Source organism: Haemorhous mexicanus, chromosome 19 (genome assembly GCF_027477595.1).
Source record: "Haemorhous mexicanus isolate bHaeMex1 chromosome 19, bHaeMex1.pri, whole genome shotgun sequence".
In the NCBI taxonomy this organism is placed as follows: Eukaryota; Metazoa; Chordata; class Aves; order Passeriformes; family Fringillidae; genus Haemorhous; species Haemorhous mexicanus.
In genome coordinates, this window is record NC_082359.1 from 365,887 (window position 1) to 379,864 (window position 13,978).

General features: G+C 51.1%; 1 protein-coding gene across 1 annotated transcript; it reads right to left on the minus strand.

Annotated features, from left to right (window-relative positions):
• Window positions 1–2,034: 2,034 nt before the first annotated feature.
• Window positions 2,035–12,880, minus strand: DGCR6 (DiGeorge syndrome critical region gene 6). The gene is made up of 5 exons (XM_059863782.1): window positions 12,645–12,880; window positions 12,417–12,577; window positions 11,709–11,809; window positions 7,027–7,167; window positions 2,035–4,962 (listed from the first exon to the last, which is right to left on the minus strand). The coding sequence occupies exons 1-5, from the start codon at window positions 12,863–12,865 to the stop codon at window positions 4,879–4,881; spliced, it is 708 nt and encodes a 235-aa protein (XP_059719765.1). The 5' UTR covers window positions 12,866–12,880; the 3' UTR covers window positions 2,035–4,878.
• Window positions 12,881–13,978: the final 1,098 nt, after the last annotated feature.

The window sequence follows — 13,978 nt, forward strand, 5'->3', positions numbered from 1 at the left end:
GGCGGAGGCCGGGCGGGCCCCCGGCCCAGCCCTAGGGCTGTTTCCCGGAGCGGGGAGCAGCGGCTGGAGACGGCGGGGCTGCACCTCCAGCCCCTGGAAGGGGCAGACACAGGGCGGTCCCCACGACCCCAGGGGGGGCAGCCCCCCGAGAGTGTGAGCCCGGTTGGAACCGCACAGAAACGGGATTCAGGGTGGGTATGGAGATATTCCAGAGGCTGTAGCCTGGGCTGCTCCGGAGACAGGCTGGGAGAGCTGAGGGTGTTCAGCCTGGAGAAGGCTCCAGGAAGACGTCAGAGCTCTTTCCCATGCCTAAAGGGGTTCCAAGAGAGCTGGAGAGGGACTTGGGACAAGCACCTGGAGTGACAAGAGGGAATGGCTTCCTACTGACAAAGGCCAGGATTACATGGGTTATTAGGGTTATTAGGAAGGAATTCTTGGCTATGAGGGTGGGGAGGCCCTGGCACAGGGTGCCCAGGGCAGCTTGTGGTTGTCCCTGGATCTCTGGAAGTGCCCAAGGCCAGGTTGGACAGGGCTTGAAGCAACCTGGGATAGTGAAAGGTGTTCCTACTCAGGAGCTTCTAATCCAAGGTCTCGTCTAACCCAGACTACTCTGTGATTCTGTAATGGAGCAGTTATCCCAAATTCCATCCACTGGATGCAGTTCTGGATGGAACAAGGAGCTGAGATCTGCTCCTCTGCCTCTACTCATTCGGCTCTGGAGCAGCAACCTGAAGGGCAGGCACATCCCCTGTCCAGGTGTTTGTCATGAAGAAACTGAGGTGTGGAGAAAGCTGTGGGAGCGGGAGCTCCTGAACAGGCCCTTCCAGCTCACAGTCCTCCTGCCTAGCCAGGAGCACAAATCCTGAGCAGAAGCCTGTGGTGTTTCCACCTGGCTCTGCAGGGCAGTGAAGGGGAATCAGCTCTATCCATCTCTAAGCCAAAAGGTGTTTCTTTTCCAGGAGTGCTTCACCTCCTCTTGAACCACCACAAACCTTCTGCTTCTCCAGCTCCCTGGGGCAGGAGTTTCCCAAGCAGTCACCCATCCCACACAAACCTGCCTGTTACAGGTGCCCTTCAATGCTACTGCTCTTGTATTTCTAGAGGGTGAAGTCCCTCTCTATGCCACCCATAGTTTTATCTCCACCCTGCCCCTCTTGTGCCCTTTGTCAAAGGAGTCCAGCTCAGCTGGAAGGTGTTCCAGATCCCTGGTGTCCCCAGGGCCTTTGGAGAGGAGCTTGTTCCATCCCCTACTGTGCCTTTGTCAGGGTGAAGGAATTTGCATTTAAGTGCTTCACAGCAGCAACATGTTTTTCATTTTCTTCTCATGTCTTATCTAGCTTTCTGATGGCTCCTGGGCACTTAAACTGACATTTTCATGGACCCACCAGTCACCACCCCAAATGTCACCCTCAAGTTGCACCCACAACTCTAGAGTCCACACTGCAACTCTTGAGGGCTCTCACCTGAACATACCTTTAAACACACTGGGTTGACCTCCTTATGTGGAGGGACTTTGCTCTTCTCCTCAACAGCCCAAAATACAGGAAAAGGAAGGAATAAACAGGACTTGTCCCTTCCTGCCACCCATTACTCACCTTCCACCAGCTCCTGGGTGAACATGGGGCTGGCATGGAGCCATAGCTCTCATGTTAGTCACCTTGCACCTGAACAGGGAACTTGATCCTTGGGTTGTTGTCTTAGATACCACAAGTTCTAGCATCATCATAGCACAAGGATTTCGCACTGTCAGAGCTTCATACCTTCTTGATGTTCCTCACAGGCAGCTTCTCTACACACTGACTGTTCCAGGTCCTTGCAGTAGTAATATGACTCCCCTCACTCCTCTTTCCTTACTCTTATATATCACTAGTTCTTGCTGGTTACAGGTGTGGCCTGTCAAGATCAGGCCTGCCTCCAATCTTCAGCAACTGATCCAGCTGTAACTCATTGGGGGACAAGATCACCCTCTACAATTCCCCCTTTTTCTTTTAACCACATAGTTGCAGCATTTCCAGAAGTACATATTCAAATAAATTAACGTTATGACATATTTGTATATTTCATTTAGAATTAAGAGTTATACAAGTGTTCAAATCAGCATGTTACAGCACAGATATATATTTCTAAATATTAGTTCAGTTCTACAGCTTTTCCCAGTTTACAAAAGCACTTATCTTCAAGGTCTTTTACACTCATATTTAGCAAACACCAATACCTGTAATTATTATATTTTGCCAATAGTTTAGTGTTCAAGTCCAGTTTCCCGAATCCACAGGGTTATATAGTCAGATCTGGTTTCCCCCGAATCCACAGGGTTATTTGGTCAAGTCCAGTTCTCCCAAATCCACGGGGCAATATAGTTTAGTCCCAAATCACATCAGGGTCACCATTTGTTGTCTTAGATACCACAAGTTCTAGCATCATCATAGCACAAGGATTTCACATTGTCAGAGCTTCATACCTTCTTGATGTTCCTCACAGGCAGCTCCTCTACGCACTGACTATTCCAGGTCCTTGCAGTAGTAATCTGACTCCCCTCACTCCTCTTTCCTTACTCTTATATATCACTAGTTCTTGCTGGTTACAGGTGTGGCCTGTCAAGATCAGGCCCCCTTCAGTCTTCAGCAACTGGTCCAGCTGCAACTCACTGGGGGACAAGATCACCCTCTACATGGGTTGCATCCCTTCTCCATGTCATTTCTGGCATACATGGAGCTCTGGGCTTTTGGTCCAGCTCTGTGGATGCCTGAAGCCAAACACATGTTCCTGGAACACCAGCTGAGAGTTTGGGAGCTGCACAGGTAACTGAATCAAGCTGAGCCAGCCAAAGCGTGGCAGAACTTCCAGCCGCCTTGGGTTGCTCTCACCAGGTCTGCCCTGTGTTACTGGCAGTACTGCAACTGCAGTGGCTGGGGCACAGCAATGCTGTGGGATGGTGTCACCCTCTGGTGACACAATGACACTTGCTTGAAAAAGTAACAGTATCTTCCATGTTGTACTGTCCAGCTTCAGGGGCTGAGCAAGTTCCTCTGCTGAAATCTTGCTGATCACATCCCAGGGGCTTTGCTCCCTTAGGATAATCTTTCCCACCAGCTACCCATGTCTAACCCCCTGCAGCTCTCCAACCTGGCCTTTCTGAAACCCAACCTGAGTAGAGGTATGGAAAATTTCAGCTTGGATGCAATCAGCTGCCTGGCAGAGCCATCTGCAAACAGATGGCAGAAGCAGGAAGCTCGAGAGCTGCTGTTGCCATGGCAGTACCAGAACAGCCCCTGGTACTGGCTCTCCTTGTAGACAGCAGCAGTCCTGGGTCCCAGGGGCTCTACACAGAGGTGGACTCCATCCCTCACCCCACAGGGCAGTGCAGTAGGGTTGAACCCACAAGTAGTAACCTTGATCCCAGCTCCTCCAGCCACACCCTCGCTCTGCTGCTGCTCCAGCCATTCCAGAGAGCTTGTGTAGAGGAAAGGGAAGCTTCTGGGAGGCAATGTGACACCCCCAGCACCTGGGTATCCTTTCCTGCCATAGAACCCACTGTTCACCCCTGCCTTCCCTAGCCTCACCTTGGGAAGCAATTTCCTTGCCAATTGCTCTGGTCACAAACCTGACCACAGATGCTGACTTCACCCAGTCTGCACCAGTGGCTACCCTGTGTCCTCCCAGGAGGATGAAGGTGTCTCCAGAGGGGAATGTTGCCCACCTTGCCCCTCACCACTGCTCAGCAATGTAGCACAGAGCTCCCACCTGATGGTCCAGTGGCAACACAGTTTCAAGAGCTCTATGAGGACTTTGCAGTGGTGCAGGTCCCATAGCAGCCTGCTTTCCAGATGGGGACCTTCTTCCAGGAGGTGAAGACTCCACATAAGCAGTAGGTCTTGTCTCCAGCTGCTGAATCACAGCAGCATAATCCCCATGGGGAGGGAACACCCACACACGATGGAAATGGGAGGGGGCCTCAGCCCTGAATTTCCAAAAGCCTCCTTGGTCCTTGTAGCTCTGATCTTGTGTTTGTCTCCTCCAGCACCAGCTTTCCCCACCATAAGGCCACCCACAAGCTCTTCCAACACCCTGAAAGATCTCAGAAATACTCCTGGTTTCTCCCCAGCTTCCATCTAACGCACCACAAGCCCCACACTCATCAACTGAGGACAGGACAAACACAACCACTGGCATTCAGAATGCTGCAGCTCCAAAAGGAAAGTGGATTATTTCTCTTCATTTGGAAACTGGTTTGAAAGAACAAAAGCAAAAGCTCTGCTTTCTGAGTCAATGGGAACACTGCAAACACCAGTCCAGTAAGTCTGGGCTGAGGCCTGAAATCCTCCTTTAATACAGATGATGCTGGCCAGCATAAAGATAAACGAATACAGATAATGCTGGTACCAGCCTGCTGGAGACTCTGGGAAGGGTCTGCCTGTCTAAGAGGTTGTTTCTGCCTTAACACACAGAAGCATCCTTGGAATTGTTCCCCACCCCACTGAGCCCCCAGTTATATCATCTAAACACAGGGTCACCCTCACACAGCGGGGCTCTGTGTGCTCAGTGCTCAGCCCAGCCTCGGCTCAATGATGGCCTCAGCATCACTGCAAGACATTCCTGGCAGGTGACCATGCTCCATCAGCTCCCAGCTGAGCCAGATGCAGCTGACAGTGCTCTGAGGATCCTGAGATCCTGAGGGATCTGAGAGCCATCCCTAGGCTCCAAACCATCCCCTCTGCTGGGCTTTGCCTGCCCCAGCTCTAATCTAAGTGTCTTAGCAATTTCTTCTACTCTTGTAGCCTCTTCCTGACACAATACAAAGCAAATGCATGGACAGTCTCTTGTTTCAGAGGGAAGTCAGAGGAAAAACTCTGGGAGGTGAACCGCAGATTTGCTCTTTCAGGAAAAAGCCTTCTCAGCCTCAGCTTCCTTCTGCTGCAGCTTCCGAATCAGCTCCAGCAAATTCATCTGTAGAGTCAGCTCCTGCAAAGGGAGAAAAATGTTTGTGCAAAGAGATTATTCCATTCCCTCCTGCAGGAAGCAGGAAGGACTGGCCTGTACCACCTCCCCAAGAGCTCCTTGCTGTTAGGGAATTACAAAAAAATCAACCAGGCAGCTAAAAACCAAATGCTTTATCTTGTTCAGGTGTTTCTCTAAAACATGGAGCAGTGACATCTTACCAGACCAGCTGCAAACTGTGGCTGTCTTAGGAATCCCAGCTCTTGAGGATTCCTTAAAGATCCAGAGTGGCTTTTTCTTCTTGACCATGATAAATGTGCTAGGGGCTATGGGGCTGGCACGCTGAGGAGGGGCAGCAGCCCCAGTTCTCAGGCCCCTCCCCACACCCCCCACAGCATCTCTCAACTTCCTGATCCCTTCCCAGCAGAGAAGGGCAGGAAGAGGAGGGATCGCTTTGGGAACCCTCTAAGTGGGATCCAAGGCAGGTGCGACACATGGCTGTGCTGGTGCATCAAATTCCCTGCAAGCATTTAATTCCCTATTTCTGGAAAACTCCCTTTTCCAGGACCACAATCTATTGGAGACATTAGCTCACAGTTCCTTTGCCACCTGCTCATTCTTTAGTTATATCTAGCTCAGAGATAACATGGTGGAGCCAATAATTTGTAATTGTAGTAGTTCTGTGACTCAGCCCTGCAGACATGGAGCTATGGAAATAAAAATCTATTTTTGTAAGAATATATCCCCTGCACAAGGAAGCATTTCATACAGACTGAGGGGAAAACACATCAGCTGATGGGAACCGCGTGAACAGATTCCAGCAGGGATTTCTTGGTGGCACTCACAGGCACAAGCCAAGATCCGGGTTGGGCTTGGCACCTATCCTAAAGGCAAACATACACAACGCGGCAAAGAGGAACCCTAATAAGGCTTATTGCTTACAAAAACAACATGAAGGGCAGGGAAGGAGGGAGAGAATGGGCTCTGCATTATACAACCGGGGAATAGCAACACTGAAAAAATGAGAGGCTTGTTCAAGGCTCCGCAACTGGGAATCATGTGAGTGGGTGTTAGAAAATGCCTGTTTAGCTTCATTTAAGCTGTCTTTTCTCAGCCATAGGTTTTTATCAAAGTGACATTTAATCAGCTGAAAAAACAGAGTTAAGAACAGCCTGCCTCTGTGTTCCCTGCAAACTTGTATGGCTTTACAACAAGACTTGGGAATTTTGAGGTTTTTTGTTCCCGTGGTGGCAGGAACAAAGGACATAAAGGAATAAATAAATAAATAAGGACAATGTGGACAAATTCAGGTGACTCATCAGATAGTTTGAGAGCAAATGCCCTGGGGAAACTGGGAACAATTCTTTAATCACAGCCTGAGATCATCAGCTCCAGCAAGTCACATGCCAGAATGAACAAAGTGCCTAATATACAGTTTTGAAGTCAGTTTTCATAGCTAAGCTGAATATAAATGCAGTAAATGAATTCTTTTAGTGCTTTTCAGACCCATTTGAGAGTCACAGGACTGCAGGCTGTTGCCACAGTGTTTTGTTCCTCCACAATGGAAAAAATTACTGCAGGAAGTTGGGAATGCTGCCAAATGGTACCTGGGTTTTTGATCTTTAGTTATGAAATGAGTACAAGTTCTGTCCAGTGCACATCACCCACCAGCAGGGAGGCAAAGGATGGATTGTTCTGGTTGACACACCATCCCCAATTTATCTACAGCGAGATTTTTTTAAAAAATTGAAGATACCAACCCAAGAGCCCTGTCAAACAATCATGAAACGGTTTGGGTTGTAAGGGATTTTTAAAGGCCATCCATTCCCACCCCCTACCATGGGCAGGCACACCTTCCACTATCCCAGGTTGCTCCAAACCCCATCCAGCCTGGCTTTGGACACTTCCAGGGATACAGGAGCAGCCACAGCTGCTCTGGGTAACCTGTGCCTTACCAGCCTTCCAGAGAGTAATTTCTCCCCAATATCCCACCTAAGCCTGCCCTCTGGCAGCGGGAAGCCACTCCCCCTTGTTCTGTCACTCCAAGCTCTTGTCAAAACAGCTTGCCTGCTGTGCTCAAACACCAACCTGGGGGTTGGTGGTGATGTAGAAGCCAGACACCCCAGCCTTCTCCAGGGTGCTCTGCTGGTCGATTACTTTTTGGTCCAATTCCAAGACTATCTTCTCATCCATCATTCGCTGTTCCTCTCGGATCTGTTGCTCCATAGCCTGAAAAACATTAAAGTCAATGGGAAAGTGGAGTATCTGCATTCCTCCCATCTTTTTCTCATCTCTAAAATTTTTACTTGGAACCCAAGAGCAACCAGGCCCTGAATCTTTCCTGATGAGTCCAAGGACAGCAGTGGGCAACCAGCACAGCCCCAGGTCTTAACACCTCGACCTGCAAAGCTACCACTCAAGAAAATGCAGGGAAGTCATGGGAACAGCCTGCTCTCTGAGTGTTTAGAGGTCAGGAAAGACCATGAGGAGAGACCACAGTGTCTGAATCACTTTCTCTGATGAGTCACCACCTGAGCTATGCCTGAGGTCAGCCCAAGAACTATGCACCCCTCAGGTGAGGCTGAAGGTTATTCCTTCGAGGAATAATCTAGGCCACTGAAGCTCATCAAGATGGCTCCCTGGACACTAATATGGAACTGGAGCTGTAAAACCCATACAGATCCTATTTATTTGTGAAAGGATCTGAATGCTGGGCTCTATTTTTGACCGACTGAGAACATTATGAAAAAAGGACTTTGCCAGAATAGCTCCAACCAGAAGGACACAGCCACTCCTGCCTCACCAACATTTGCCCAAACTTCAGCAGAGAGTTTCTGTGCTGCCTTCAGAGACGAATGGAGCCCAGCAAACAAAGGCATGCTGGAAATCAGGAGTGGAAGCAGAGAGCAGGACTGCAGGGGACAAGCAGAGAACAGATCAAGTAAAGAGCCCCATGTATGGAGAGGTGATACAACCTCACCAGGCTGCACTGAACAGAGGACTTCCTTTGCAAGCCACAGGGAACACCAGGAATCATCAAACCCCATCAAAAAACAATGACAGGCTCATTTTTGTAGGGTGGGAAGCAGCGTGAAGGCGCAGATTCTCCTACTCTGCTCAGGTGAGACCCCACCTACAGAGTTGCCTCCAGCTCTGGGGGCCTAGGACAGGAAGGACATGGAGCTGCTAGAGCAAATCCAGAGGAGGGCACGGAGATGCCCCAAGGGCTGAAGCCTCTTAGAGCCCCATCCAGTGCCTAAAGGGGCTCCAAGAGAGATGGAGAGGGACTTGGGACAAGTGATGGAGTGACACAACAATGGGGAATGGCTTCAAATGGAGAGGGCAGAATTAGATTAGATGTTAAGAGGCAATTCTTCCCTGTGAGGATGGTGACACACTGACAAAGGTTGTCCAGAGAAGCTGTGGCTGCCCCATCCCTAGAAGTGTCCAAGACTAGGTTGGATGGGGCTTGGAGCAACCTGGGATAGTGGCAGGTGTCCCCACCCATGGCAGGATGTGGGACTGGATGAACTTGAAGGTCCCTTCCAACCCAAACTATTCCATGATTCTGTGCTTTTCCTGCAAGAAGTAGGAAATAAATAAACCATTAGAGAGCATCAAAAGGAAGGCAACAAACATGGTGAAGGGCTTTGAGGGGAAACCATATAAGGAGCAGATGGTCTGTTCAGCTGGAGGAGACTGAGGGAAGACTCACTGAAATGAAAACTTCCTTGAAAGGGGAAGAGGAGGGGCAGACACAAATCTGTTCTCTGTGGTGATCAGTGATAGGACCTGTGGGAATGACTTGAGGTTGTGTCAGGGAGGGTTAGGCTGGATATCAGGGAAAGGTTCTCCCCCAGAGGATGCTGGCACTGCCCAGGCTCCCCAGGGAATGGGTACAGTCCTGAGGCTGCCAGAGCTCCAGGAGCCTTTGGCCAGCACTGCCAGGGATGCCCAGGGTGGGACTGTTGGGGGTCTGGGCAGGGACAGGAGCTGCACTGGATGGCCCTTGTAGGTTTCTTCTGACTCAGCTTATTCTGTGATTCTGTGAAAAGCCACAAGTTTCATCATTTCATTCACACAATGCTGCCCCTTTGTAACAGAGAACACAGGCACATGTTCAGCTGGAAACATCCATGTAGTTAAATTATCCCCACTGCACGGAAAGGCAGAAGTCACAAACCCCAGTGGCTGATGGTTAAAATGGCCTTGGAGGGGAGCTGAACACCTCCACCCTGCCAAAGTTCCTGGTGAAAATTTAGAATTTGTGTGACAGAACTCTTGGCCATAACCAGTCTGGGGAAGGGCTGAGGTGTGTCTGCAGCAAGGATGTCAGGACCCAGGACATCCCTCTGGCTGAGCAGCCAAGACCCCTGCCGGGGTCTCAGAGACCCTGGCACAAAGCCCAAGATGCCTGTGGTTTTGATTATGATCCATGGAGCAAGTTACCAACCTTAGATGAAGATCTGCAAGCCATGAAAGCTTAAGTAGAATGATAGTGAATTTATCACGGGGTGAAAAAGTAGATTTTGGGGCTTTTTAGAATGGAGGTTCAGGGGGCAAGACAGAGGGATCTGGGCGTGTCCTGCTTTTCTCCTCCTTCTGGGCCTCCATTTTCTGCTGTGATGCTGGCACTTTTAGATTTGTTTAGAGTAGAAACTCACTGTCTAATATAGGTGATAGCTATTGGAAAGTACTTGTAAACATTGTATACAGAGCTTTTAGTATAAAGACATAACACTGCCCCGGGGGCAGGCAGAGTGCCTTGGGCTGTCTTGCTGAACAGACCTCAGCAGGACAGGAGAAAATATTTTATAGATAAAGAACAATAAACAACCTTGAGACCGAGAATTGAAGAGCTCTGATTCCTTCTTCGAGCGCTGGGCTGGGAAAAGAAACTTTCAAACTTTTCTCAGGGTCACTCAGATCAGCTAGAGGCCCCGGGACACAAGGGTATCCATGGGTCTCTGGAAAAGGTGTGATCTACCAAGAGCAGCTATCACTCACATGGGGCAGGAGCTACCTCTTGGAACCTCTCCTGGATGTAGAGCTCACAATTAGCACATCACAGTGAGAAACCTTCACAGAACCACCTGCAATTAAGGAGGATGCAGAACTTGGATCCACTAGAAGGTGACTACACAAAAGCTGCTCCAGAGGAAACATTCAGGGCAAAATCTCATGGCAATAAATGGGAAGAAACTCAAGACAACTCCAGCCCCAACAGAAGGCAAGGCAGAGTGATGATTGCTAGTTCACCAAAGGATGCCGAGGAACGAACCTAAGCAAGCTCTGTCCTCATACTTTCTTCAGTCCAGGGGTTCAATCCCTTTGTGGGAGACACAAGAGATTAAAATGTCTCATTCCCCAGATTTTCCTTCCTCCCACCCACCTCAGTGTGCCACTGCCTCCTTCACTTACTATGCTGGAGGACTGACTTTCTTTGGGCTTGAACAAAACACCCAAATTTAAGTGCCACACATTGCTTAGTGTTGGCATCCAATTCTGGGTTAGAGAAAAGTGCCATATCTTGGAAGAATCTGAGGCACACAAGTTTTGCTTCAGCCCTGCTGGCCAAGGACCCTGCATGATGGGCTAAGCTTTTCTAAATGCCAGGGGTTCCACTGAGGAGCCAAACATCTAAAACACACACCTTGTATTACCTGTCCTGGGAGACCTATCCCAAGCTATCTCACGGGAGCTGGTCATGGAAACCTTTAACCACAGAGGGCACCTCCAATTACACACATATCAGATATAACAGAGATGATCAATCTGTTCCCAAAATGCTCTACAGCAGAATTGTCAGAGGATAAAGACAGGAAGAAGTGACTTTATTAACACCTGGGAGAGGAAAACAGAAGAAAGGTAGAGGGCAGGTAAGAGGAAGTTGCACAGCATGTAAGACAAGGAGAAGCGAGACATATCTGGGCAATTTAATAAAATAATAGAAGCATTTAAAACAGGCAGTAGAGATTACTGCTGGAAGTCTAAGTTACTCAGAGACAGAAGTAACAAGGACAGGTACCAGAGGTCCAGCCTGGCTTTAGTTACCTTGACAGGAAATGAGGAATGTGGAAACACCAAAGAATGCAACAACAGCAAGCACTGACATGGTGCTTGCCATGGGCCAAGGCAGGAAGCTGTTCTCATCCACCTAATGTGGACCAAAGTAGCTTATCCCTACATTTCAACTCCACTAATTAACATAACCAACTACATGCCATTTTTTTACATTACAAAATGGCCTCTATCTATAACCAAGAGGTAACAGAAAAGTCCTCTGGGACTGAATATTTTTGAAATGCCTTGGGATACTCTCAGAAACTCTTACTGAAATTATGAAACTCGAGGTATTTCCTCCTTATCAGCGATACTTCTATAGGATAGGTACACCTATCCTACACAGGCTTCAGCCCATCAGATAATGATGGATCATTAAAGTACTGTGGAGAGCATTGCCTTTGGAGCAGGCTCCTGAGCTTCCACAATTCTCAGATCACACCAGGGATGGCAAGAGCCGCCACCCCTACCTTGAGGGGACAAAAGATAGAGCAAGAGGAGGAGGCCTCTAGACTGAAGTGGGGAAACTAGGTCTGTGCTAGCAAAGCCAGCCAGGACAGCTGGTGTCTCCTGAGGCTGCAGGATAGGAATAGCCAAACCCTCTGGAGATGCTGCAGAGCTCCTGCAGCAACGTGGCTGTGAGAGTCCTGGGAAGGGACACAGCACTCCACCCCTGCCACCCCCACCTCCAGCCCAGTCCCTCTCACCTCCATCTCGCGCTGCTGGGCTGCACGGAGTAGTGGCAAGTTGTGGGGTCTGCAGCACTGCTGGGCCTCCTTGTGCCGATGGAACAGCTCCTGCTTCAGCCCTGCCAGGGGCACGGGGGGCTCAGGAGGACATGCTGCAGCCAGGTGCTCCCAGTGTCACCCCTCCTTCCCCCAGTGCCCTCCCCACAACGTGCAGTGTCATTCCCTGTAGCTCCCTTATGCCCTCACAACACACCCCCAGGGCGCCCCAAACCTGCCTTTCCAGTGCCACCCCCAAACCCCCGAACCCGTCCCTCCCAGCGTCATCCCCAGCCCTCAGTGTACCCATCACAGTTTCCCAGTGCCCTCTAGTGTTACCCGCAGTGTCCTCTACTGTCTCACAACCTGCCCCCTTAATGTCACTCCCTGCCCCCTCACTGTCATCCCCAAGTCCCTACTGCCTCCCCAACTTGTCTCCCTCGTGACCCCCACCGCCCCACCCCCCAGTACCCTCCGAACCTCCTCTCCACCCCAGAGACGCCCCAGGCCCGTCTCCCCCCGCAAGGTCCCCATCACTTCCCTGGAGTGCCGCCCCCATTTCTCCTGAGCTGTCCACCCCCGCTGTCCCCCCCAGTGCTCCAGGACGGCCGTCCTTCTGGCCCTCGCCCCAGCGCTCCCCTCTGCAGTCCCCCCAGTGGCCCGTAACTCCCCCCACAGTGGCCCCGGTACCGCGGTGCTCGCTGTGCAGCTGCCGCCGCTGGCTGTACAGGTTCTTCTCGGTGAGGTGCTGGATCTCCAGCAGCCCCTGCACGATCTCGAACACGGTCCCGTCCAGCAGCGCCAGCGCCAGCTCGGACAACGTCGTGTACGAGAGACGCTGCTGGCAGGCACTGCGGGCACAAACCGGGTCAGCGCCGGCACCGGCAGCAGCCCCTGGCCCCCTCGCGCTCCGCTCACCTGGGTAGCGCCTTGACAAGCGCCTGCAACTCAGCCAGCAGCCGGTAGTGCCGCTCCTGCTGCCGAGACAACACCTCCTGCTGCTGCTGCTCGGCCGCCTCGAATCCACCGGACCGCGCCACGGCCATGGCCCGCGCCCTCAGCCTCAGCCTCTCCGCCCTCTCGCGATCTGCGCCTGCGCAGAGCCGCGCATAGTCTCCCTCCTGCCGCAATTTGCGCATGCGCAGGGCCGCCCACGTCTCATCGCCTCGCCTCGCCCCGCCCCGAGACGCTCAAGCCTCGCCCCTCCGGCCTTTACAAGCCCCGGCCCCAGAGACAGCCAATCACGGTCCAGCTCCTCCCCATTACCACCCCCATTTCTCCGCCCCCGCCGCTCCGGGTCGCGATTCCCGCTCGTGGGGGCCTTGCGGCTCCTGGCAGCGTTGGGACGCCCTTGGGCCGCCCTCCGGCCCCGGCCGGAGATTTCCAGGCGGTTCCACCCCAGCCCATCCTATAGGACGCACGGGGCGGAATCTCGGAATATCCCCCTGCTCCAGCTTGGAAGCAGCTATAGACGTTTTAAATTACTTTATCAGGAGCGTTTTGGACGTATTTTGTCCGCTTTGGAGATGATGAGTCAAAAGTGGATGACAGGGTGGCTTCAACCACGGCCAAAAATGTGGTGCGTCCCCAGTACTGGTGGGATTGCACTCTGTGAAGTAATTCCAGCCTGTGAAGTGGGGAACATCCCCTATGGACACTGCGCCCGGGTTGTGCTGGGCAATGTTTGTGGATGCCTTGGGAAGGATGAGGCCACACGGCTGCCCAGATCCCTTCCAATCCCTGAAAACACATGGGGTGTTGCATGCTGGCATGGTGATGGGTCCTTCCCGTGCACGCTGGGGTGTTGGAGATGAGAGGTGGAGAAGGATGAGCTGTGCATTCATGGCAGCAGAGCACAGGAAAAGGTTCCTGTCTTGAATTAGTAAGAAGAAAGATTCATTGAAATGGGTTAAAAGTGCCTTTTAAATACTTTAAAATGTATTTAAATGCCTTTAAAAAGTCCTATTAAAATACTGGATTTAATAGGACTTCAAAGCCTACAGCAGCTGCACTGCTGCTCAAGGTGACTGGAAATAGCAGAGAGACCACAGAGCATCTCCAGCAAAATGGGGTATCCTGAAAACATCCCTGAATGGAAGTTACTTTCCCCCAGTTCAATGCCTTAAATTTCCATTCAAGGATCCCTAAATTCTAAGTGTTGGAGACGCTTTGTTTGGGCTGATTGCAGATCTCTCTATGCCTGGGCTACCTAGACCTTATGGAGTTAACCCTGCTGTGTCCACCTCTCCAGC

Coding starts and splice junctions, on each gene's coding strand:
- DGCR6 (XM_059863782.1), bottom strand. CDS start 12,865: ATGCGCAAATTGCGGCAGGAGGGAGACTATGCGCGGCTCTGCGCAGGC. Junction 11,810..12,416: donor GCTGCACAGCGAGCACCGCG/GTACCGGGGCCA, acceptor TGCCCCTGGCAG/GGCTGAAGCAGGAGCTGTTC. Junction 4,963..7,026: donor ACATCACCACCAACCCCCAG/GTTGGTGTTTGA, acceptor CTCCCTTTGCAG/GAGCTGACTCTACAGATGAA.